Source organism: Salvelinus alpinus, chromosome 6 (assembly GCF_045679555.1).
Source record: "Salvelinus alpinus chromosome 6, SLU_Salpinus.1, whole genome shotgun sequence".
NCBI classification, from domain to species: domain Eukaryota; kingdom Metazoa; phylum Chordata; class Actinopteri; order Salmoniformes; family Salmonidae; genus Salvelinus; species Salvelinus alpinus.
In genome coordinates this window covers 72,485,811-72,510,405 of record NC_092091.1, presented here as the reverse complement: position 1 = coordinate 72,510,405, position 24,595 = coordinate 72,485,811, and the positions used below count along the sequence as shown (strand labels likewise).

General features: G+C 45.0%; 1 protein-coding gene across 1 annotated transcript in view; it reads right to left on the bottom strand.

The window, feature by feature from the left end:
* tusc3 (tumor suppressor candidate 3) overlaps positions 1-24,595 on the bottom strand; it is a 92,899-nt gene that overhangs the window by 13,715 nt on the left and 54,589 nt on the right. The window contains exons 7-8 of the mRNA XM_071407891.1: positions 6,586-6,649; positions 1,884-1,958 (exon numbers count right to left, since the gene is read on the bottom strand). Coding sequence (XP_071263992.1) covers positions 1,884-1,958; positions 6,586-6,649 — 139 coding nt within the window. The remainder of the gene's footprint in view (positions 1-1,883; positions 1,959-6,585; positions 6,650-24,595) is intronic.

The window sequence follows — 24,595 nt, the reverse complement described above, 5'->3', positions numbered from 1 at the left end:
GTGAGTGACAGTGTGTGACTATGTGATTGAACAGTAGTGAGTGACAGTGTGTGACTATGTGATTGAACAGTAGTGAGTGACAGTGTGTGACTATGTGATTGAACAGTAGTGAGTGACAGTGTGTGACTATGTGATTGAACAGTAGTGAGTGACTGTGTGTGACTATGTGATTGAACAGTAGTGAGTGACTGTGTGTGACTGTATGACTGTGATTGAACAGTAGTGAGTGACAGTGTGTGACTATGTGATTGAACAGTAGTGAGTGACAGTGTGTGACTATGTGATTGAACAGTAGTGAGTGACAGTGTGTGACTATGTGATTGAACAGTAGTGAGTGACAGTGTGTGACTATGTGATTGAACAGTAGTGAGTGACAGTGTGTGACTATGTGATTGAACAGTAGTGAGTGACAGTGTGTGACTATGTGATTGAACAGTAGTGAGTGACAGTGTGTGACTATGTGATTGAACAGTAGTGAGTGACAGTGTGTGACTATGTGATTGAACAGTAGTGAGTGACAGTGTGTGACTATGTGATTGAACAGTATCATTTGGGTGGGCTCCAGTGCTGCTGATCCTGTTATTGGCGGTGGCCTTCGTCAGACTGGGGTTAACTGGGTTTGATGGCGCCCCCATTAGCTTTCATTTCACCCAGCAGCTGCCACTGTTTTCACTGTGCGTGTGTGTATTTTCACTGAGCCACTGCAAGTTGATCAGCCACCGCAATCACACACACATGCTAACAATGGTGGAAGGGTGTGTGTGTGTGGCTTGCATATTAACGCAACATCCGGTTATTTGTGCTTCTGTCTGCATACTTGCAATAAAGGTCAGTGATTGCCCCCTAATAGAAATTTGATAAATCCCTGCATCACTCCTTCAGTTAATATTGCTAAGTGTTTTTAAAGATTTTCACTCATTACAGAGAACATTTAAAGATATTATCTTATCAGTCCTTTTAATTGATTTTGTTCAACGTGTACTCGTGCGCTTAAGTAAATCTGATCCCGGACCAGGGAACCGGCTGATCCATCTGTTTCATGGCGCTGCCTGTTTGTTTCTTCGTGAGAGCTCATTTAAGCCCTGATTATAATTTCCCTCATTAGCTACGCAGCTTGGTTTGGGCTGTGCTTTCAGGATTAGCACGCGAGATCAAAGTTCAGCCAACCTCCGATTCCACCACTGGCCTAAGCCCCATAATAGGAGCATGATCCTAGCGCGCTAATTAGCATTTCAAAGGCTTGTTAGCGGTTGACGCTAAAAGGAATGCTTATGACGGTAACGATGAAAAACGGGTATTTGCCTTTACTTTACATTAAGGGGATAATACACCCCTTTAACCACCATTTAGTTTTTAGGTTTACTTATCTGGGTCATGCTCGGTAGAGAAGTTGTGCCTGAACACTCCTCAGCAGCTAGAACAGTAGAGCTGAAGAGGGATTGGGTGTCTGATGTCAAAGACCAGGACGTTATCTCATCAGTATTCTCAGCGTAACAATTATCAACAGGATGATAGTTTCATGCTGCGTGTGACTGAGTTTTCAGACACACACAAACAAACGCAGGTGACCCAATCACTGACAGTGGAACAAGAGATCCTCTCATTTCCATACAAAGTCTCTCTATACTAACCACAACCAGCACACCCCTCATACTACAGAGATTACAACGCAGCAGCAGGACTATTCAACTGCAGTCCTGGAGCCATTTCCTGCTTCTAATCAGGGACCTGGGACAGCCCTGACCAACCACCTGACAGTTCACCAGTTGACTAGCAGGTAGAGGAGGAAAGCAGCAGTACAGTACTTGGGCCCTCGGGGGCCCGGCAGTTGAATGGCCCTGTAATAGAGTCCGTGATACAGTAACAAATAAGGAATCACTCACTTCTCCTCTTTCCCACATCTCCTTTGGACGTCGCCGCCTCGTTGAGCAGGACCATCCCCATGGTGATGGCGGCGTCTGTGGGCAGTTGTCAAGGAAACGGACCAACCACAGTGTGTGTGCTGTAAGTGTATGCTTGTGATAGTGTGTGCGTGCACTGTGTATAACCCAGACAATGTCAATCTTCCAAAAGTCAAAAGTATATTTAGCCGCAGTGCGTTTTCACTCAGTGTGAGCAGTGAGCCGTTAACTCCAGACTGTGAACGTAGCGATTACTGAGGGATAAATGGTTAATCAACTCCTCGGCTACTGTAGCTATTGTACAGGCATTGCTAGCGATGGATAGGAGATGGCTAGAGAACAGGAGGAGAAGAGATGCCGATGGACTACGACGTTAGCTGTGGACAGGGGCGTCGTGTGGACCACCCAGACATAAAGACTCTGTAGCCACAAGGTGGCTGAGGTTCGGATCACTGGCTGCACTCATCTTGACGCCTATTTAGGAAGTTCCAATAGCTCAGCGGGTTAGAGTGTAGTGATGGTAACGCCAGGGTCGTGGGTTTGACTCCCGCATGGGTCACATACCATATACTGAACACTACCTGTCACTGTCAACTGTAAGTCACTTTGGATAGAAGTGTCTGGTATTATGACCAGTAAAATAAGGAAAATGAAATATTATCAAAACAACTTGTTGTGTATTACAGTCATACCTAAAGCAAGTCTAGCCATTTCCTTGTGCACGGGCTCTCATGCATATGGAAATCATGTATCTTTTTGAAAGGCCACTTCCATAACTAAACTAGGCCACCTTAGATGGAACACATCGTGATGTTGAGAAGCTTGACAACAGCATGTGTGATTATGCCAACGGGTCCTTGAGAACCAGGCCTAGAGACATACACACCTGCGCACGCACACAGTCCCCTGCTTGCCAGGCATCGGCTTCTCATCTCCCCAAGCAGTGTGTGAGTCTGTGTGTGGGTGGGTGGGTGGGTGTGTGGGTGTGGGGGTTGGACAGAGCCAACACGGAGCAAACAAACCATTCTAATTAAAGTGGAATTAAAACTGGAAGAGACTGGAGATAGTACTAATGAAAAAAAGAAGACAACTGCCAGCTGTGTGTGTGTGTGTGTGTGTGTGTGTGTGTGTGTGTGTGTGTGTGTGTGTGTGAGAGAGAGAGAGAGTCTCAGGCCTCATTCTCAAGGCTGCTGCTCTCAAGCCTTTTAGCATGTGTTCCATTGATTGTGTGTGAGAGCTACAGATGCAGTGTTTGAATGTGAACCAGAGAGAAAGGGTAGAGCATGTGGGTGGAACTGTGTTTTGTGTACAGCTGTGCATCATGTCAGTGTGTTTGTATGGGTCCTTTACAGATGCTGCCTGACGTATGTGTGCCTTTGTGTTTTCACTGGTGTCTATATCCCACATATGTCCCATCCAACCCCCACCCCCCAGAATGACAATGTAGGTCTCTACAGCAATACACTATGGACTAAAATGACACTGTAGGATACAGTAAGGACTAGAATGACTGTAGGTCTCTATGGCGATACACTATGGACTAGAATGACTGTAGGTTTCTACGGCGATACACTATGGACTAGAATGACACTGTAGGATACAGTAAGGACTAGAATGACTGTAGGTCTCTACGGCGATACACTATGGACTACAATGACACTGTAGGATACAGTAAGGACTAGAATGACTGTAGGTCTCTACGGCGATACACTATGGACTAGAATGACACTGTAGGATACAGTAAGGACTAGAATGACTGTAGGTCTCTACGGCGATACACTACGGACTACAATGACACTGTAGGTCTCTACAGCAATACACTATGGACTAGAATGACACTGTAGGATACAGTAAGGACTAGAATGACTGTAGGTCTCTACGGCGATACACTACGGACTACAATGACACTGTAGGTCTCTACAGCAATACACTATGGACTAAAATGACACTGTAGGATACAGTAAGGACTAGAATGACTGTAGGTCTCTACGGCGATACACTACGGACTAGAATGACTGTAGGTCTCTACGGCGATACACTACGGACTAGAATGACTGTAGGTCTCTACGGCGATACACTACGGACTAGAATGACTGTAGGTCTCTACGGCGATACACTACGGACTAGAATGACTGTAGGTCTCTACGGCGATACACTACGGACTAGAATGACTGTAGGTCTCTACGGCGATACACTACGGACTACAATGACACTGTAGGTCTCTACAGCAATACACTATGGACTAAAATGACACTGTAGGATACAGTAAGGACTAGAATGACTGTATGTCTCTACAGCGAAACACTACGGACTAGAATGACTGTAGGTTTCTACGGCGATACACTATGGACTAGAATGACACTGTAGGATACAGTAAGGACTAGAATGACTGTAGGTCTCTACGGCGATACACTACGGACTAGAATGACACTGTAGGTCTCTACAGCGAAACACTACGGACTAGAATGACTGTAGGTCTCTACGGCGATACACTACGGACTAGAATGACACTGTAGGTCTCTACGGCGATACACTACGGACTAGAATGACACTGTAGGATACAGTAAGGACTAGAATGACTGTAGGTCTCTACGGCGATACACTACGGACTAGAATGACACTGTAGGTCTCTACGGCGATACACTACGGACTAGAATGACACTGTAGGATACAGTTGAAGTCGGAAGTTTACATACACATTAGTCAAATACATTTAAAATCAGTTTTTCACAATTACTGACATTTAATCCTAGTAAAAATTCCCTGTCTTAGGTCAGTTAGGATCACCACTTTATTTTAAGAATGTGAAATGTCAGAATAATAGTTGAGAGAATGATTTATTTCAGCTTTTATTTCTTTCATCACATTCCCAGTGGGTCAGAAGTTTACATACACTCAATTAGTATTTGGTAGCATTGCCTTTAAATTGTTTAACTTGGGTCAAATGTTCCACAAGCTTCCCACAATAAGTTGGGTGAATTTTGGCCCATTCCCCGTGACAGAGCTGGTGGAACTGAGTCAGGTTTGTAGGCCTCCTTGCTCGCACACACTTTTTCAGTTCTGCCCACAAATTTTCTATAGGATTGGAGGTCAGGGCTTTGTGATGGCCACTCCAATACCTTGACTTTGCTGTCTTTAAGCCATTTTGCCACAACTTTGGAAGTATGCTTGGGATCATTGTCCATTTGGAAGACCCATTTGCGACCAAGCTTTAACTTCCTGACTGATGTCTTGACATGTTGCTTCAATATATTCACAATTTTCCTCCCTCATGATGCCATCTATTTTGTGAAGTGCACCAGTCCCTCCTGCAGCAAAGCACCCCCACAACATGGTGCTGCCACATCCGTGCTTCATGGTTGGGATGGTGTTCTTCGGCTTGCAAGCCTCCCCCTTTTCCTCTAAACATAACAATGGTCATTACGGCCAAACAGTTCTATTATTGTTTCATCAGACCAGAGGACATTTCTCCCAAAAAGTGCAATCTTTGTCCCCATGTGCAGTTGCAAACCGTAGTCTGGCTTTTTTATGGCGGTTTTGGAGCAGTGGCTTCTTCCTTGCTGAGCGGCCTTTCAGGTTATGTCAATATAGGACTCGTTTTACTGTGGAAATAGATACTTTTGTACCTATTTCCTCCAGCATCATCAAAAGGTCCTTTGCTGTTGTTCTGGGATTGATTTGCACTTTTCGCACACCAAAGTACATTCATCTCTAGGAGACAGAACGCGTCTCCTTCCCGAGCGGTATGACGGCTGCGTGGTCCCATGGTGTTTATACTTGCATACTATTATTTGTACAGATGAACGTTCTACCTTCAGGTGTTTGGAAATTGCTCCCAAGGATGAATCAGACTTGTGGAGGTCTACAATTTTTTTCTGAGGTCTTAGCTGATTTCTTTTGATTTTCCCATGTCAAGCAAAGAGGAACTGAGTTTGAAGGTAGGCCTTGAAATACATCTACACGTACACCTCCAATTGACTCAAATTATGTCAATTTGCCTATCAGAAGCTTCCAAAGCCATGACATCATTTTCTGGAATTTTCCAAGCTGTTTAAAGGCACAGTCAACTTAGTGTATGTAAACTTCTGACCCACTGGAATTGTGATACAGTGAATTATAACTGAAATAATCTGTCTGTAAACAACTGTTGGAAAAATGACTTGTGTCATGCACAAAGTAGATGTCCTAACCGACTTGCCAAAACTATATTAGTTTGTTAACAAGAAATGTGTGGAGTTCGTTAAAAAACTAGTTTTAATGACTGCAACCTAAGTGTATGTAAACTTCCGACTTCAACTGTATATATGAAGCGTTTGCAACAGGTGTAAAGTTCACACCTGTTTTTCTATGCAGAGGAGATATTGCTAGAGGTTTATGTGAAGTAATACGCTTTTACGGTCAACTGTAAATACAGAGTAAATAGTGTAGTATAATGTGTGATATCATGAAGCTTCAGGATTAGAATTCCTGTTGGTGTTCAGGTGCAAATGCCTCCTGAATCTGGCTCTAGAACAGGTAGTGAATACAGACTTCTCATTGGTTACTCCTCCGTATCATATAGAGGAAGTAGTGAATACAGGCTTCCCATTGGTTCCTCCTCTGTATCATATAGAGGAAGTAGTGAATACAGGCTTCCCATTAGTTAATCCTCAGTTCTCCCATGAGGCATTCGTCTTAAGGATACTGAGCAGCAGGATGATGTGGGACTCAGCTACAAACTGGGCCTGGCTGCTCCCATGGATATAACTCTGAAAAAGAGAGGGGGGGGGGTAGAACCGGAGAGAGAGGTAGAGAGAAAGACAGAGAGAGAAAGACAGAGAGAGGGAGAGAGTGAGAAGTTAAAATGTTAGTCACAATTGGTCAAAATTCCCTTATTATGAAAAAGCAGGTAGGGAGAGAGATGGAATTGGAGAGACGTACAGCACGTGAGCTATAGACCATGAATGAGAGAGAGGGGGGAAAAGGCCAAGATAAAAAATGTACAAATGAAATGGGTAAAAATCCCCTCACAATGGCCACATATTTCACAACGGTGCTAAACACTCGCTAGCTGTGTGGCTTCAAGATAAGCAATGCCTATTCCCCATCTTTGACTCTCTCTCTCACACACACACACACACACACACACACACACACACACACACACACACACACACACACACACACACACACACACACACACACACACACACACACACACACACACACACACACACACACACACACACACACACACACACACACACACACACACACACACACACACACACACACACACCTCACTCCAGGAAAACAATCATGGCCCTATGCCTTTTCACAACTCCATGGAAGAGAAGTCTGGTCGACCTGTTGTCACAAGGTCAAGGCACAACGCATTACTAACCGTGGCCAATCACAACTCTTTACCAACTAACCTTAGCCAATAGGAGGAGAGAATGCACACGACAGTGTACTCAGTTACCAGGAAAGTGTCCTCACACAAGGACCCTGTGTCTCCACTGATAAGAAAACATATATTTCCTATCCTTGTCCACGGTGTGTGTGTGTGTTTTTACGAGACAGAGCGGTCAAACTGAGGCCCACCAGCTACACGGTATGGAGGGGGAAAAAGGCATCCCATGCCCCTGTACATACCATCTATCTCCCTACGCCGATAAGATGCCACAGGTGGGTGTGTGTGTTTACCAACCACAGTGGCTGTAAATAATTGAATTGCAGACCGTTGGACAGAATCCATTCTGATTCTACTAGAGAACCCAATAGCAGAGAAATGTCTATTGTGAGCCCCAGGAAGAATAGCTGAGGGCCCATCGTGAGCACCAGGAAGAATAGCTGAGGGCCCATCGTGAGCCCCAGGAAGAATAGCTGAGGGCCCATCGTGAGCCCCAGGAAGAATAGCTGAGGGCCCATCGTGAGCCCCAGGAAGAATAGCTGAGGGCCCATCGTGAGCCCCAGGAAGAATAGCTGAGGGCCGATCGTGAGCCCCAGGAAGAATAGCTGAGGGCCCATCGTGAGCCCCAGGAAGAATAGCTGAGGGCCCATCGTGAGCCCCAGGAAGAATAGCTGAGGTCCTATCGTGAGCCCCAGGAAGAATAGCTGAGGGCCCATCGTGAGCCCCAGGAAGAATAGCTGAGGGCCTATCGTGAGCCCCAGGAAAAATAGCTGAGGTCCTATCGTGAGCCCCAGGAAGAATAGCTGAGGTCCTATCGTGAGCCCCAGGAAGAATAGCTGAGGGCCCATCGTGAGCCCCAGGAAGAATAGCTGAGGGCCCATCGTGAGCCCCAGGAAGAATAGCTGAGGGCCCATCGTGAGCCCCAGGAAGAATAGCTGAGGGCCCATCGTGAGCCCCAGGAAGAATAGCTGAGGTCCTATCGTGAGCCCCAGGAAGAATAGCTGAGGGCCCATCGTGAGCCCCAGGAAGAATAGCTGAGGTCCTATCGTGAGCCCCAGGAAGAATAGCTGAGGTCCTATCGTGAGCCCCAGGAAGAATAGCTGAGGGCCCATCGTGAGCCCCAGGAAGAATAGCTGAGGGCCCATTGTGAGCCCCAGGAAGAATAGCTGAGGGCCTATCGTGAGCACCAGGAAGAATAGCTGAGGGCCCATCGTGAGCACCAGGAAGAATAGCAGAGGGCCTATCGTGAGCCCCGGGAAGAATAGCTGAGGGCCTATCGTGAGCACCAGGAAGAATAGCTGAGGGCCCATTTTTAGGGTTGCAACATTATGGTCACTTTCCCCAAATTCCCAAGTTCTCCAGAAATCCTGGGAAGAAATAAAATTCCCTGAATCAGAAGTGAATAAGTATCAATTCCTGAATCTTCAAACAGTATTTCTGGAGAAGCAGGAAATGTTGGTTAAGTGTTTTCGCACCCCATTTACTTACTGTTTCCCTTCTAGTACATTAGGTTCTGTTGATAACATAGAAACAGGATGAATTGGTTGATAACATGGGCATTTAACAGCCATATAGATACTAGTGCCAGTGCCATTTTGTCCTCATTTGGTCCGTGTGTGTGTGTGTGTGTGTGTGTGTGTGTGTGTGTGTGTGTGTGTGTGTGTGTGTGTGTGTGTGCGGGCGCTCGCTGCACTTCCGCGGGTGTGTGTGCACTCCTGTCGTATGCGTGTGAGTGAGTCATCCATTCCCCGTATCTCCGCTCGGCTACGTAACACGTGTGGGTTTCAGCCGCTCCGTGTCTGCATAGTGTGGGCTGGCGGTCGTCATGATGGCCCTCCAGCATCTTACTGGCTACCACAGGATCGCTAACACAGGATCGTTAACACAGGATCGCTAACACAGGTTTACCATGACAATAATAATAACAATAACAACAAACCACAGAATTTATAACATGCTTTTCATAGAAAAACAAATCTCAAAGTGGAGTGCATAATGTATAATGATGATGATGAACATGACCAGGGGAGAGACAGATGCCTCTGTGTGTGTGTGTGTGTGTGTGTGTAGTACAAGACTTCACGCCAGCGTAGTCAAGTGAAGTGGGCCGCCAACTTCGTCTGAAAATATAACAGTGGCTGTCGTCATTCCGGTTGCTAAGACACAAGCACAACCCAGAAATACACAGAGTACACTCTGCATACACCCCCCAGTTACCTCAGAGTGGAGAAACCCTGTAACCATGTACAGCACCTAGATTCACGCAATCACATCATCACTGTCAACTTGTTGTCATTCAGCTGTCCCAGAACACGCCTACACTGCCGACATGTGACACGGCAAGAAGAGCACGCGTACTTCATGACAGGTCCAAAACAACATGCGGAAAGAGAAGGTAACTGGTAATATATTAGATAACTGAAGACAGGAGAAGATTATATTAGAGAACTGAGAGGAGTATATTAGAGAACTGAGGAGAGGAGTATATTAGAGAACTGAGGAGAGGAGTATAGTAGAGAACTGAGGAGAGGAGTATAGTAGAGAACTGAGGAGAGGAGTATAGTAGAGAACTGAGGAGAGGAGAAGATTATATTAGAGAACTGAGGAGAGGAGAAGAGTATATTAGACAACTGAGGAGAGGAGTATATTAGAGAACTGAGGAGAGAAGAAGATTATATTAGAGAACTGAGGAGAGAAGAAGATTATATTAGAGAACTGAGGAGAGGAGTATAGTAGAGAACTGAGGAGAGGAGAAGATTATATTAGACAACTGAGGAGAGGAGTATATTAGAGAACTGAGGAGAGAAGAAGATTATATTAGAGAACTGAGGAGAGAAGAAGATTATATTAGAGAACTGAGGAGAGGAGTATATTAGAGAACTGAGGAGAGGAGTATATTCGAGAACTGAGGAGAGGAGTATAGTAGAGAACTGAGGAGAGGAGTATATTAGAGAACTGAGGATAGGAGTATATTAGAGAACTGAGGAGAGGAGAGGAGTATATTAGAGAACTGAGGAGAGGAGTATATTAGAGAACTGAGGAGAGGAGTATATTAGAGAACTGAGGAGAGGAGTATATTAGAGAACTGAGGAGAGGAGTATAGTAGAAAACTGAGGAGAGGAGAGGAGTATATTAGAGAACTGAGGAGAGGAGTATAGTAGAGAACTGAGGAGAGGAGTATATTAGAGAATTGATGAGAGGAGAAGATTATATTAGAGAACTGAGAGGAGTATATTAGAGAACTGAGGAGAGGACAATATTAGACAACTGAGGAGAGGAGTATAGTAGAGAACTGAGGAGAGGAGAGGAGTATAGTAGAGAACTGAGGAGAGGAGAGGAGTATATTAGAGAACTGAGGAGAGGAGTATATTAGAGAACTGAGGAGAAGAGTATATTAGAGAACTGAGGAGAGGAGAGGAGTATAGTAGAGAACTGAGGAGAGGAGAGGAGTATAGTAGAGAACTGAGGAGAGGAGAGGAGTATATTAGAGAACTGAGGAGAGGAGTATAGTAGAGAATTGAGGAGGAGTATATTAGAGAACTGAGGAGAGGAGAAGTAGAGAATTGAGGAGAGGAGAAGATTATATTAGAGAATTGAGGAGAGGAGCAGATTATATTAGAGAATTGAGGAGAGGAGAAGATTATATTAGAGAACTGAGGAGAGGAGTATAGTAGAGAACTGAGGAGAGGAGTATAGTAGAGAACTGAGGAGAGGAGAAGATTATATTAGAGAACTGAGGAGAGGAGAAGAGTATATTAGACAACTGAGGAGAGGAGTATATTAGAGAACTGAGGAGAGAAGAAGATTATATTAGAGAACTGAGGAGAGGAGTATAGTAGAGAACTGAGGAGAGGAGTATAGTAGAGAACTGAGGAGAGGAGAATATTATATTAGAGAACTGAGGAGAGGAGAAGAGTATATTAGACAACTGAGGAGAGGAGTATATTAGAGAACTGAGGAGAGAAGAAGATTATATTAGAGAACTGAGGAGAGAAGAAGATTATATTAGAGAACTGAGGAGAGGAGTATAGTAGAGAACTGAGGAGAGGAGAAGATTATATTAGACAACTGAGGAGAGGAGTATATTAGAGAACTGAGGAGAGAAGAAGATTATATTAGAGAACTGAGGAGAGAAGAAGATTATATTAGAGAACTGAGGAGAGGAGTATAGTAGAGAACTGAGGAGAGGAGTATAGTAGAGAACTGAGGAGAGGAGAGGATTATATTAGAGAACTGAGGAGAGAAGAAGATTATATTAGAGAACTGAGGAGAGAAGAATATTAGAGAACTGAGGAGAGGAGTATATTAGAGAACTGAGGAGAGGAGTATATTAGAGAACTGAGGAGAGGAGTATATTAGAGAACTGAGGAGAGGAGTATATTAGAGAACTGAGGAGAGGAGTATATTAGAGAACTGAGGAGAGGAGTATATTAGAGAACTGAGGAGAGGAGAGGAGTATATTAGAGAACTGAGGAGAAGAGTATAGTAGAGAACTGAGGAGAGGAGAAGATTATATTAGAGAACTGAGGAGAGAAGAAGATTATATTAGAGAACTGAGGAGAGGAGTATAGTAGAAAACTGAGGAGAGGAGTATATTCGAGAACTGAGGAGAGGAGTATAGTAGAGAACTGAGGAGAGGAGAGCAGTATATTAGAGAACTGAGGATAGGAGTATATTAGAGAACTGAGGAGAGGAGAGGAGTATATTAGAGAACTGAGGAGAGGAGTATAGTAGAGAACTGAGGAGAGGAGAATATTATATTAGAGAACTGAGGATAGGAGTATATTAGAGAACTGAAGAGAGGAGAGGAGTATATTAGAGAACTGAGGAGAGGAGTATATTAGAGAACTGAGGAGAGGAGAGGAGTATATTAGAGAACTGAGGAGAGGAGTATAGTAGAAAACTGAGGAGAGGAGAGGAGTATATCAGAGAACTGAGGAGAGGAGTATAGTAGAGAACTGAGGAGAGGAGTATAGTAGAGAACTGAGGAGAGGAGTATATTAGAGAATTGATGAGAGGAGAAGATTATATTAGAGAACTGAGAGGAGTATATTAGAGAACTGAGGAGAGGACAATATTAGACAACTGAGGAGAGGAGTATAGTAGAGAACTGAGGAGAGGAGAGGAGTATAGTAGAGAACTGAGGAGAGGAGTATATTAGAGAACTGAGGAGAGGAGTATATTAGAGAACTGAGGAGAGGAGAGGAGTATAGTAGAGAACTGAGGAGAGGAGAGGAGTATAGTAGAGAACTGAGGAGAGGAGTATATTAGAGAACTGAGGAGAGGAGAGGAGTATATTAGAGAACTGAGGAGAGGAGTATAGTAGAGAATTGAGGAGGAGTATATTAGAGAACTGAGGAGAGGAGTATAGTAGAGAATTGAGGAGAGGAGAATATTATATTAGAGAATTGAGGAGAGGAGAAGATTATATTAGAGAATTGAGGAGAGGAGAAGAGTATATTAGAGAACTGAGGAGAGGAGTATATTAGAGAATTGAGGAGAGGAGAGGAGTATGTTAGAGAACTGAGGAGAAGAGAATATTATATTAGAGAACTGAGGAGAGGAGTATATTAGAGAACTGAGGAGAGGCGAAGATTATATTAGAGAACTGAGGAGAGGAGAAGATTATATTAGAGAACTGAGGAGAGGCGAAGATTATATTAGAGAACTGAGGAGATGAGTATAATATAGAACTGAGAGGAGGAGAAGATTATATTAGAGAACTGAGGAGAGGAGTATAGTAGAGAACTGAGGAGAGGAGTATATTAGAGAACTGAGGAGAGGAGAAGATTATATTAGAGAACTGAGGAGAGGGGTATATTAGAAAACTGAGGAGAGGAGTATTAGAGAACTGAGGAGAGGAGAGGACTATATTAGACAACTGAGGAGAGAAGAAGATTATATTAGAGAACTGAGGAGAGGAGTATATTAGAGAACTGAGGAGAGGAGAGGACTATATTAGACAACTGAGGAGAGGAGTATATAAGAGAACTGAGGAGAGGAGTAGAGATTTGAGGAGATGAGTATATTAGAGAACTGAGGAGAGGAGTATATTAGAGAACTGAGGAGAGGAGAGGAGTATAGTAGAGAACTGAGGAGAGGAGAGGAGTATAGTAGAGAACTGAGGAGAGGAGAGGAGTATATTAGAGAACTGAGGAGAGGAGAGGAGTATATTAGAGAACTGAGGAGAGGAGTATAGTAGAGAATTGAGGAGAGGAGAATATTATATTAGAGAATTGAGGAGAGGAGAAGATTATATTAGAGAATTGAGGAGAGGAGAAGAGTATGTTAGAGAACTGAGGAGAGGAGAATATTATATTAGAGAACTGAGGAGAGGAGTATATTAGAGAACTGAGGAGAGGCGAAGATTATATTAGAGAACTGAGGAGAGGAGAAGATTATATTAGAGAACTGAGGAGAGGCGAAGATTATATTAGAGAACTGAGGAGAAGAGTATAATATAGAACTGAGGAGAGGAGTATATTAGAGAACTGAGGAGAGGAGAAGATTATATTAGAGAACTGAGGAGAGGAGAGGAGTATATTAGAGAACTGAGGAGAGGAGTATATTAGAGAACTGAGGAGAGGAGAGGACTATATTAGACAACTGAGGAGAGGAGAGGAGTATATTAGAGAACTGAGGAGAGAAGAAGATTATATTAGAGAACTGAGGAGAGGAGTATATTAGAGAACTGAGGAGAGGAGAGGACTATATTAGACAACTGAGGAGAGGAGTACATTAGAGAATTGAGGAGAGGAGTATATTAGAGAACTGAGGAGAGGAGTATAGTAGAGAACTGAGGAGAGGAGAGGAGTATATTCGAGAACTGAGGAGAGAAGTATATAAGAGAACTGAGGAGAGGAGTAGAGATTTGAGGAGATGAGTATATTAGAGAACTGAGGAGAAGAGTATATTAGAGAACTGAGGAGAGGAGTATAGTAGAGAACTGAGGAGAGGAGAGGAGTATATTAGAGAACTGAGGAGAGTATAGTAGAGAACTGAGGAGAGGAGTATATTAGAGAACTGAGGAGAGGAGAAGATTATATTAGAGAACTGAGGAGAGGAGAGGGGTATATTAGAAAACTGAGGAGAGGAGTATTAGAGAACTGAGGAGAGGACTATATTAGACAACTGAGGAGAGAAGAAGATTATATTAGAGAACTGAGGAGAGGAGTATATTAGAGAACTGAGGAGAGGAGAGGACTATATTAGAGAACTGAGGAGAGGAGTATATAAGAGAACTGAGGAGAGGAGTAGAGATTTGAGGAGATGAGTATATTAGAGAACTGAGGAGAGGAGTATATTAGAGAACTGAGGAGAGGAGTATAGTAGAGAACTGAGGAGAGGAGAGGAGTATATTAGAGAACTGAGGAGAGGAGTATATTAGAGAACTGAGGAGAGGAGTATATTAGAGAACTGAGGAGAGGAGAGGAGTATAGTAGAGAACTGAGGAGAGGAGAAGATTATATTAGAGAACTGAGGAGAGGAGTATATTAGAGAACTGAGGAGAGGAGTATATTAGAGAACTGAGGAGAGTAGTATATTAGAGAACTGAGGAGAGGAGTATATTAGAGAACTGAGGAGAGGAGTATATTAGAGAACTGAGGAGAGGAGAGGAGTATATTAGAGAACTGAGGAGAGGAGAACAGTATATTAGAGAACTGAGGAGAGGAGAACAACAGAGGACAGGAGGAGAGGAGAGGAAGAGGAGAGAGAAGAGGGAGAAGAGAGAAGAGAAGGATAACCTGCCCAGGGACTGGGGTTGAAAATTAGCCGGCTGGCTAAAACCGGCACTTTTACTGAAACGTTGATTAATGTGCACTGTCCCTGTAAAAATAAAATAAATAAACTAAACTAAAGGAGGAGGGAGAAGATATTTCCTCGTTTGGAAGGAGAAAACGCTGAATGTATTTTCCTAAATAAGAGAGAATATAAGTTTAAGGGTCTGGGCAACATTATCTCAGGAACTCATTTGAATAAAGAGATTTGGAGGAGAGGATAGGAGAGGAGGAGGAAATTACGGATGTGGAGAGTGTGCGATGGACGAGAGCGAGTGATTACCAATTCTGGAGAGTGAGTCTCTCTCTTCTCCCTTTGCCCTCTCTTTCTCTCTCTCTTTCTAGTTCTCTTCATCCCGACAGACCCTTGTGCTGTGAATGCAGCACTCTGTAATGGAACCATGTGTCTGGAGGGGGCCTGCATTCATCTCTCTCTCTCTCTCTACCCACCCCTCTCTCTCTCTGTCTCTACCCACCCCTCTCTCTCTCTCTACCCACCCCTCTCTCTCTCTCTCTCTACCCACCCCTCTCTCTCTCTCTCTACCCACCCATCTCTCTCTCACACCCCCCCCCCCCTCTCTCTCTCTCTCTCTCACACTCCCCCCTCTCTCTCTCTCTACCCACCCCTCTCTCTCTCTCACACCCTCTCTCTCTCTCACACTCCCCTCTCTCTATCTCTCCCCGCACATCGGTCTGCCGGTGAAAAATGAAGAGATTAGGCTGCCCAGAGTCTGTCTGGCTCTGATGTTGGTGGGGAGGTTAACCTGTTCACCTCTGAACACACACACCACAGTAGGCGGATTAATGGGAGGGAATGTAAAATTATAATGACCTTTTGACCCCCAAACACCCCTTGAGCAACAGGAAATGGGATATAGGAGTCATAATATGCAGATGGAAGTGTATGCAGGTGTATTACGCGTGAGTGTGTGTGTATGCTTTGGGAACTCAGATCTACCTGCCTCCATCACTTTTCCAGTGACTAGAGACACTGAGTGTGTGTATGTAGACCTCATTTGGCCCATAGGGAATATGTCTCCATGCTAACTAAACAACAATACATGATTCTTACTCTGGTTATTTCACTACATTTCAGTAGAAATTTCCACTCATTGCACTTTCAAAATCGCTTTGGCTTTTCCAACTAGAGAAACTAATGGAGAGAATTTGTCAAACAGAATTTATGTTGATGATTTCTCATCAGAGAAAATCCATCTTGGCGATAAGCAACCTGATAACATCGTCTTCTCACGCGATCGGCACGCCCAATAAAATATTACTCATCCCGGTTTCTCAATTCATTTCCCCCATTTTTCCACTTGGATGGTTAATCTCATTCTCAATCAAGGAAAACAACGAAATCAGAACAGCATCCCCGTCGCTCCCGAGTCCCAGCCCCCGACTCTTAGTCCCAGAAATACAGGCTGAACCAGCATCCCCGTCGCTCCCGAGTCCCAACCCCCGACTCTTAGTCCCAGAAATACAGGCTGAACCAGCATCCCCGTCGCTCCCGAGTCCCAACCCCCGACTCCTAGTCCCAGAAATACAGGCTGAACCAGCATCCCCGTCGCTCCCGAGTCCCAACCCCCGACTCCTAGTCCCAGAAATACAGGCTGAACCAGCATCCCCGTCGCTCCCGAGTCCCAACCCCCGACTCTTAGTCCCAGAAATACAGGCTGAACCAGCATCCCCGTCGCTCCCGAGTCCCAACCCCCGACTCTTAGTCCCAGAAATACAGGCTGAACCCTAGAATGGTCTGGCGACATTAATCAGAATTGCAGAGCGTGAGCGTGGGACGGCAGGTTGAAAAACCTCTGCAATACGCCGCACGGACGCATCCAATTAATCTGATGGATTAGGTTTTGTTCCCTCAATTCATTAGAGGGAATATTCCTCTCCGTCTGGGATTAAAGAGCCGCGCCTCATTGGCTGCTGCCGGCTTTAAGATGAATGCAGCAACAACAACTTACAGCAAACAGTCCGTAACTACACACCTTTACATAGAATGGAAGCTTACATTAGGTTCATATCTTCAATGTCTACAAACGTTCAATGACATGTAAAATAGGTTCCCAAAGAGGTCAATAACTAAAAAACACACATATACACTGAGTGTAGAAAACATTAGGAACTAATATTGAGTTGCACCCCCCTTTTACCCTCAGAACAGCTTCGATTCGTCGGGGCATGAACTCTACAAGGTGTCGAAAGCGTTCCACTGGGATGCTGGGCCATGTTGACTCCAATGCTTCACATAGTTGTCAAGTTGGCTGGATGTCCTTTGGGTGATGGACCATTCTTGATACGCACGGGAAACTGTTGAGTGTTAAACCCAGCAGCGTTGCAGTTCTTGACACACTCAAACCTGGCACCTAGTACCATACCCCGTTCAAAGGCACTTAAATCTGTTGTCTTACCCATTCACCCTCTGAATGGCACACATACACAAATCTATGTCTCAATTGTCTCAAGGCTTAAAATTCTTCTTTAACCTGTCTCCTCCCCTTCATCTAAACGAGTGGTCACCAACTGGTCGATTGCGATAGACTGGTCGATCTCCAAGGCATTCCTAGTCGATCACCAAACATTTCTGTAAAAACGCAACGATAAAGCCTTGCATTCCAATTTTTTTTAATTTGTCACGCGCTGTTGGCGGTAGGCGCACCGGATTCAGTTGCCCTGCGCTACGGGTAGGCGAAGTGTTTCCATTTTCAGCCCTTACATATGTTTTAAAAAGGTACAAACTCTGCCTTCCCGGGGGGTGCAAATCAAGTGCACTATAGGCCTACCACTGGCCAATCGGATGGCTCAGATTACCGTGTCTGCAGTAACTAGGCAGGCGTAAAATAAATCTACAGCAAAGTAGATACTGTGAGACTTCTAAACTTTTAAAACCATGACTTTGAGAGTCAACGAATACATCAAAGAGCTGCTGTTTTTATGAGTGACTTCATGTTCTCACCCAGCACTGTCAAGTCAACACTTTTATACGCCATAAAATGTGCGTTCTTCCTATTTCCACTCGCCCTACAACCAGCACTGCAGCAGTAATGAATGACTACAACCAGCACTGCAGCAGTAATGAATGACTACAACCAGCACTGCAGCAGTAATGAATGAGTAGGAAAGTGGATCTATAGGCTTGTGTTGTTATTATTAGCGGCTTGGGTCTTTTTTCCCTATTGAGGAAAAAGCCACTTCCTCTGTTCATAGGAGTAACAACATGAATTCGTTCATGAGGCAGATATAATGCGGTGCGACTCAAGTTTCACCATCAGCTGGGTGACGGTGTCCCTTTTTGGTCAGTGTCAGAGGAGGAGGGGAGAGCCTGACCATCAGCTGGGTGACGGTGTCCCTTTTTGGTCAGTGTCAGAGGAGGAAGGGGAGAGCCTGACCATCAGATGGATGACGGTGACCCTTTTTGGTCAGTGTCAGAGGAGGAAGGGGAGAGCCTGACCATCAGATGGGTGACGGTGTCCCTTTTTGGTCAGTGTCAGAGGAGGAAGGGGAGAGCCTGACCATCAGCTGGGTGACGGTGTCCCTTTTTGGTCAGTGTCAGAGGAGGAAGGGGAGAGCCTGACCATCAGATGGGTGACGGTGTCCCTTTTTGGTCAGTGTCAGAGGAGGAAGGGGAGAGCCTGACCATCAGATGGGTGACGGTGTCCCTTTTTGGTCAGTGTCAGAGGAGGAAGGGGAGAGCCTGACCATCAGCTGGGTGACGGTGTCCCTTTTTGGTCAGTGTCAGAGGAGGAAGGGGAGAGCCTGACCATTAGATGGGTGACGGTGTCCCTTTTTGGTCAGTGTCAGAGGAGGAAGGGAGAGCCTGACCATCAGCTGGATGACGGTGTCCCTTTTTGGTCAGTGTCAGAGGAGGAAGGGAGAGCCTGACCATCAGCTGGGTGACGGTGTCCCTTTTTGGTCAGTGTCAGAGGAGGAAGGGGAGAGCCTGACCATCAGCTGGATGACGGTGTCCCTTTTTGGTCAGTGTCAGAGGAGGAAGGGAGAGCCTGACCATCAGCTGGGTGACGGTGTCCTTTTTGGTCAGTGTCAGAGGAGGAAGGGAGAGCCTGACCATCAGCTGGGTGACGGTGTCCCTTTTTGGTCAGTGTCAGAGGAGGAAGGGGAGAGCCTGACCATCAGCTGGGTGACGGTGTCCCTTTTTGGTCAGTGTCAGAGGAGGAAGGGGAGAGCCTGACCATCAGCTGGGTGACGGTGTCCCTTTTTGGTCAGTGTCAGAGGAGGAAGGGGAGAGCCTGACCATCAGATGGGTGACGGTGTCCCTTTTTGGTCAGTGTCAGAGGAGGAAGGGGAGAGCCTGACCATCAGCTGGATGACGGTGTCCCTTTTTGGTCAGTGTCAGAGGAGGAAGGGGAGAGCCTGACCATCAGCTGGATGACGGTGTCCCTTTTTGGTCAGAGTCAGAGGAGGAAGGGGAGAGCCTGACCATCAGCTGGGTGACGGTGTCCCTTTTTGGTCAGTGTCAGAGGAGGAAGGGGAGAGCCTGACCATCAGATGGAGGTAACATCAACCCAGTAAAAAAAAAAAAAAAGTGAGTTATTTTAATGTCTGCTGTGCCTCACAAGTAATACAACAACTGATCTACTACCGGTGTGATCATATAGCCTACCTCGCATGTTAAAAAAATGATCTGAGAAGAACATTGCAAAGGGCAGGGCAATTCAAGAAAAGTCCATATGCAGTGATAATGTATTGGGCCTATAGCCTACTGCACAAACCTCATTACTACAGTACTGTTTTGAATAGGTTAATGTTGCATAGGCTAACGTTTTTTAAAGTCACGTTAACAAAAAGAAACTGAACGGTGGATCTTGGCTTGCAGTTTGACTCAGAAAGTGGTCTCGACTCAAAGAAACTGAACGGTGGATCTTGGCTTGCAGATTGACTCAGAAAGTGGTCTCGACTCAAAGAAACTGAACGGTGGATCTTGGCTTGCAGATTGACTCAGAAAGTGGTCTCGACTCAAAGAAACTGAACGGTGGATCTTGGCTTGCAGATTGACTCAGAAAGTGGTCTCGACTCAAAGAAACTGAACGGTGGATCTTGGCTTGCAGATTGACTCAGAAAGTGGTCTCGACTCAAAGAAACTGAACGGTGGATCTTGGCTTGCAGATTGACTCAGAAAGTGGTCTCGACTCAAAGAAACTGAACGGTGGATCTTGGCTTGCAGATTGACTCAGAAAGTGGTCTCGACTCAAAGAAACTGAACGGTGGATCTTGGCTTGCAGTTTGACTCAGAAAGTGGTCTCGACTCAAAGAAACTGAACGGTGGATCTTGGTTTGCAGATTGACTCAGAAAGTGGTCTCGACTCAAAGGTTGGTGACCACTGATCTACGATGATTGAAGTGGATTTGACAAGTGACATCAATAAGGGATCATAGCTTTTCACCTGGAGTCACCTGGTCAGTCCGTGTTCCTGGAAAGACATTCCTAACGTTCTGCACTCGGTTTATTTACATAGATCAACTCTCACGTAGTCTTGACAAGGTCTACAAACTTCTAATGACATTTATAAAAGCTCCCAGGTTTTCCGTGTTTAAAATAATCCTATAAAACTACGGGTTTAACCTTTTAATACAGAGATAGGAGTATAGACAAGACACATCAATTCACGGCTCAATCTACAGTGGGAGACACCTGCTAAGGTGACCCTGTAAATAACAGAGACCTTTTCTCAAAACTACCAAACAAATGTCTTTTCAATTGTCTTTTTCCTTCTCATGCATATAGACCCTGAACACTGAGGAAATGGCTCTTTAGGTTTCCATCTACACACGTCCTGTTCTCCATCTCATCTCAACACTCTGACACTCCAAACACCTGTACATGTTACTAAAAGTAAGTTCCCAATGAATTAGTAATACAAATTCTGATCTGGTAAATGACGGCGAGCTCACACTCACAGCTTGAGAAGAAGAAAGCATCTAGTCCAACACGGTTAACTTGTTATTTTCCAGACGGCGCTCCACAAACAAATAGTTTCCCAGAGAGCCACGGCTGGTGCCTAATGGGGTTTTGTGTTGTAACCTTTAACAAATGATTCTGTTCATTGTTTTTACCCAATGTTTCCGCGGCCTCTGTCTTCAAAGGTCAAAAGACGTGGCTCGAGGAGCCAGATAAATGAGGAGTTAACCAAGCAGAAAGGAGAGGCGGAGTAGGGAACAGGGAGAAACAGAGAGTGTGTGTTTTGGTTGGCGAGAAGCAAAGGGAGAGAGATGATTCTTAATTATACTAATTGTATACGGGGTAGAAGGAAGGAGGAGGAAGTTCACCAATCACCCATTATTGATCCCTGTATTCTAACAGGTTACAATGCCACCACATCACCCATTACTGATGCCTGTATTCTAACAGGTTACAATGCCACCCCATCACCCATTACTGATCCCTGTATTCTAACAGGTTACAATGCCACCCCATCACCAATTACTGATCCCTGTATTCTAACAGGATACAATGCCACCCCATCACCAATTACTGATCCCTGTATTCTAACAGGTTACAATGCCACCCCATCACCCATTAATGATCCCTGTATTCTAACAGGTTACAATGCCACCCCATCACCAATTACTGATCCCTGTATTCTAACAGGTTACAATGCCACCCCATCACCCATTAATGATCCCTGTATTCTAACAGGTTACAATGCCACAACATCACCCATTACTGATCCCTGTATTCCAACAGGTTACAATGCCACCCCATCACCAATTACTGATCCCTGTATTCTAACAGGTTACAATGCCACCCCATCACCAATTACTGATCCCTGTATTCTAACAGGTTACAATGCCACCCCATCACCCATTACTGATCCCTGTATTCTAACAGGTTACAATGCCACCCCATCACCAATTACTGATCCCTGTATTCTAACAGGTTACAATGCCACCCCATCACCCATTACTGATCCCTGTATTCTAACAGGTTACAATGCCACCCCATCACCCATTAATGATCCCTGTATTCTAACAGGTTACAATGCCACCCCATCACCCATTACTGATCCCTGTATTCCAACAGGTTACAATGCCACCCCATCACCAATTACTGATCCCTGTATTCTAACAGGTTACAATGCCACCCCATCACCCATTACTGATCCCTGTATTCTAACAGGTTACAATGCCACCCCATCACCCATTAATGATCCCTGTATTCTAACAGGTTACAATGCCACCCCATCACCCATTACTGATCCCTGTATTCCAACAGGTTACAATGCCACCCCATCACCCATTACTGATCCCTGTATTCCAACAGGTTACAATGCCACCCCATCACCCATTACTGATCCCTGTATTCCAACAGGTTACAATGCCACCCCATCACCCATTACTGATCCCTGTATTCCAACAGGTTACAATGCCACCCCATCACCAATTAATGATCCCTGTATTCTAACAGGTTACAATGCCACCCCATCACCCATTAATGATCCCTGTATTCTAACAGGTTACAATGCCACCACATCACCCATTACTGATCCCTGTATTCTAACAGGTTACAATGCCACCCCATCACCCATTACTGATCCCTGTATTCTAACAGGTTACAATGCCACCACATCACCCATTACTGATCCCTGTATTCTAACAGGTTACAATGCCACCACATCACCCATTACTGATCCCTGTATTCTAACAGGTTACAATGCCACCCCATCACCCATTACTGATCCCTGTATTCTAACAGGTTACAATGCCACCACATCACCCATTACTGATGCCTGTATTCTAACAGGTTACAATGCCACCACATCACCCATTACTGATCCCTGTATTCTAACAGGTTACAATGCCACCACATCACCCATTACTGATGCCTGTATTCTAACAGGTTACAATGCCACCCCATCACCCATTAATGATCCCTGTATTCTAACAGGTTACAATGCCTCTCATGTGAGCTGTACCTCTCCACTGTCTACCCATTCACTGGTCTCCAGACAGACACTGTAGCATTCCTCAGATAAGAGTCAGAATGTGGTCTACAGCGGAGGCATTGTTCAGGAGTAGGACGCCTGGTGTATAGGATCAATATTGCACAGAGCCTGGCCCATTGTGTGTGAGAGAGAGAGGCAGAGAGGCAGAGAGAGAGAGAGAGGCAGAGAGGCAGAGAGAGGCAGAGAGAGAGAGAGAGAGGCAGAGAGAGAGAGAGAGAGGCAGAGAGAGAGAGAGAGAGAGCAGAGAGAGAGAGAGAGAGGCAGAGAGAGAGAGAGAGAGGCAGAGAGAGGCAGAGAGGCAGAGAGAGAGAGAGAGAGGCAGAGAGAGGCAGAGAGAGAGGCAGAGAGAGAGAGAGAGAGCACAGAGAGAGAGAGAGAGAGAGAGAGAGAGAGAGAGAGAGAGAGAGAGAGAGAGGCAGAGAGGCAGAGAGGCAGAGAGGCAGAGAGAGAGAGAGAGAGAGAGAGAGAGAGAGAGAGAGAGAGAGAGAGAGAGAGAGAGAGAGAGAGAGAGAGAGAGAGAGAGAGAGAGAGAAACAGAGAGAGAGAGAAAACACAGTTCAGATGAATGGAGTATGTTTGGAATCCTGTCTGTCTCTGTCTGTCAGAGAAAATACCTAAATATTCTGTCTGTCCTATCCTAAGGTATCTGGATAAAGTTTGTCAACCGTCCACATTCTTATCATCAACCATCGTAATGTCACTATTACCAATGCCAGATCACCATCCTCACTGTCATCATCACTGTTATCATCATCACCACTACCACAATAATCATATAATATATCGCCTGAAACATCACACACACACACACACACACACACACACACACACACACACACACACACACACACACACACACACACACACACACACACTACAATACAATAAGGACACTAGCGCCGCACGTCTCAAACGTGGCGTTAAAGTCCCAGAGAGTCCTCGCTATCCTCATAAGTCATTGTCCACATAACCCTGAGATTTTCCAGGGGCCAATATTAGCCGGTCCATAAAACGTTACGCTGTATTCTGCCAGCGCCCCTGTATGCTGAGCAGGAGGCCTGGAATTCATACAGCCACATTATAATATTTCAATAAGAACCTCCCATAAATTCAATATAGCAATACCGCTGACACATGCAGCCATATTGATTCAATCTCTGGGCTGGGAGACAGATGGCCTGGGAGAGAGAGGAGGAAGTGTTGCGACCACAGAGGGGTGGGTAGATGGATACAGACACGGAGCCAGCGGGTTAAAGTCCATTAAGGTGAATGGGGGAAGACGATAGCCAATTGTGTTGAGAGTTCCGGGAATGATTGACAGGTGGAGGGGTTGTTTAGGAGATTTTTCTCCCGCCCTAGCAACCACTGTCGATAGAGAAGCACTTCTGATCATCTACTTCAGACCTCAGTAAAAAAACATTGGTGCCAGACAGTAGAAAAGGCTTCTCTCTGGGCTGGGAAGCTGGTGGGTGTGAAGGGTTTTTGCTCCAGCCTAGCACTAACACACATTAAAAAAAAGATATTTAGAAAAAAAATCACATATTTAAATAAATAAAT